The sequence below is a fragment of the Arachis ipaensis genome, chromosome B09, assembly GCF_000816755.2.
Source record: "Arachis ipaensis cultivar K30076 chromosome B09, Araip1.1, whole genome shotgun sequence".
NCBI classification, from domain to species: Eukaryota; Viridiplantae; Streptophyta; class Magnoliopsida; order Fabales; family Fabaceae; genus Arachis; species Arachis ipaensis.
In genome coordinates, this window is record NC_029793.2 from 9949255 (window position 1) to 9949832 (window position 578).

The 578-nt window shown below is 40.0% G+C and overlaps 1 protein-coding gene across 1 annotated transcript in view; it reads left to right on the forward strand.

Annotated features, from left to right (window-relative positions):
• The window catches only part of LOC107617684 (ras-related protein RABD2a), a 3724-nt gene continuing 3354 nt past the window's right edge, over nt 209-578 (forward strand). The window contains exon 1 of the mRNA XM_016319511.2: nt 209-339. Coding sequence (XP_016174997.1) covers nt 326-339 — 14 coding nt within the window. The 5' untranslated portion in view covers nt 209-325. The remainder of the gene's footprint in view (nt 340-578) is intronic.

The following is a 578-nucleotide window of genomic DNA, read 5'->3' on the forward strand; positions in this document are numbered from 1 at the left end:
TAATGCCGATTGCCAAGGTAGGAAGCACCCTTCTCATAGGGGATTGGCCAAACTCAAAACTCAAATTAGGACCATAAACGCCACCGTATTGGGTCCACGCATGATACCATTTTATTTTATTTACATTTAATTCAAAAATAAGAAAAGCACAACACAGCAGAAGAAAATGAAGAAATAGATTTTAGTTTTTGTTTCTCCTCAAAATTTTCAACTGTTTTTTCTCCCAAATCCCCGGTTCCCTTCCACGTGGAGCACCGGATCCTTTCTCCGCCATTAACCCTCCTTTTTCCGGCGACTTCACGGCCCGCTCCGATTATCCTCCGCCATGAATCCCGAGTAGTACGTTCCTCTCTTTCTCTCACTCTCTCCGGCGAATTGTTTTATTTTTAGTATTGGTTTTGATTCTCTTGTGCTTCTTAGTGAATTGTTTCGATAAATTCGATTCATTTATCGTGATTTTCGTTTGGAGTTCCTCGAAACATTAATTGCCGTCGTGATTAGTTGATAACCCTAGATTGGATCAGCTTCATGAATTATGCTGTGTGGAGGTTGATTTTTGGTTTTTTTTTTTTTTCCCT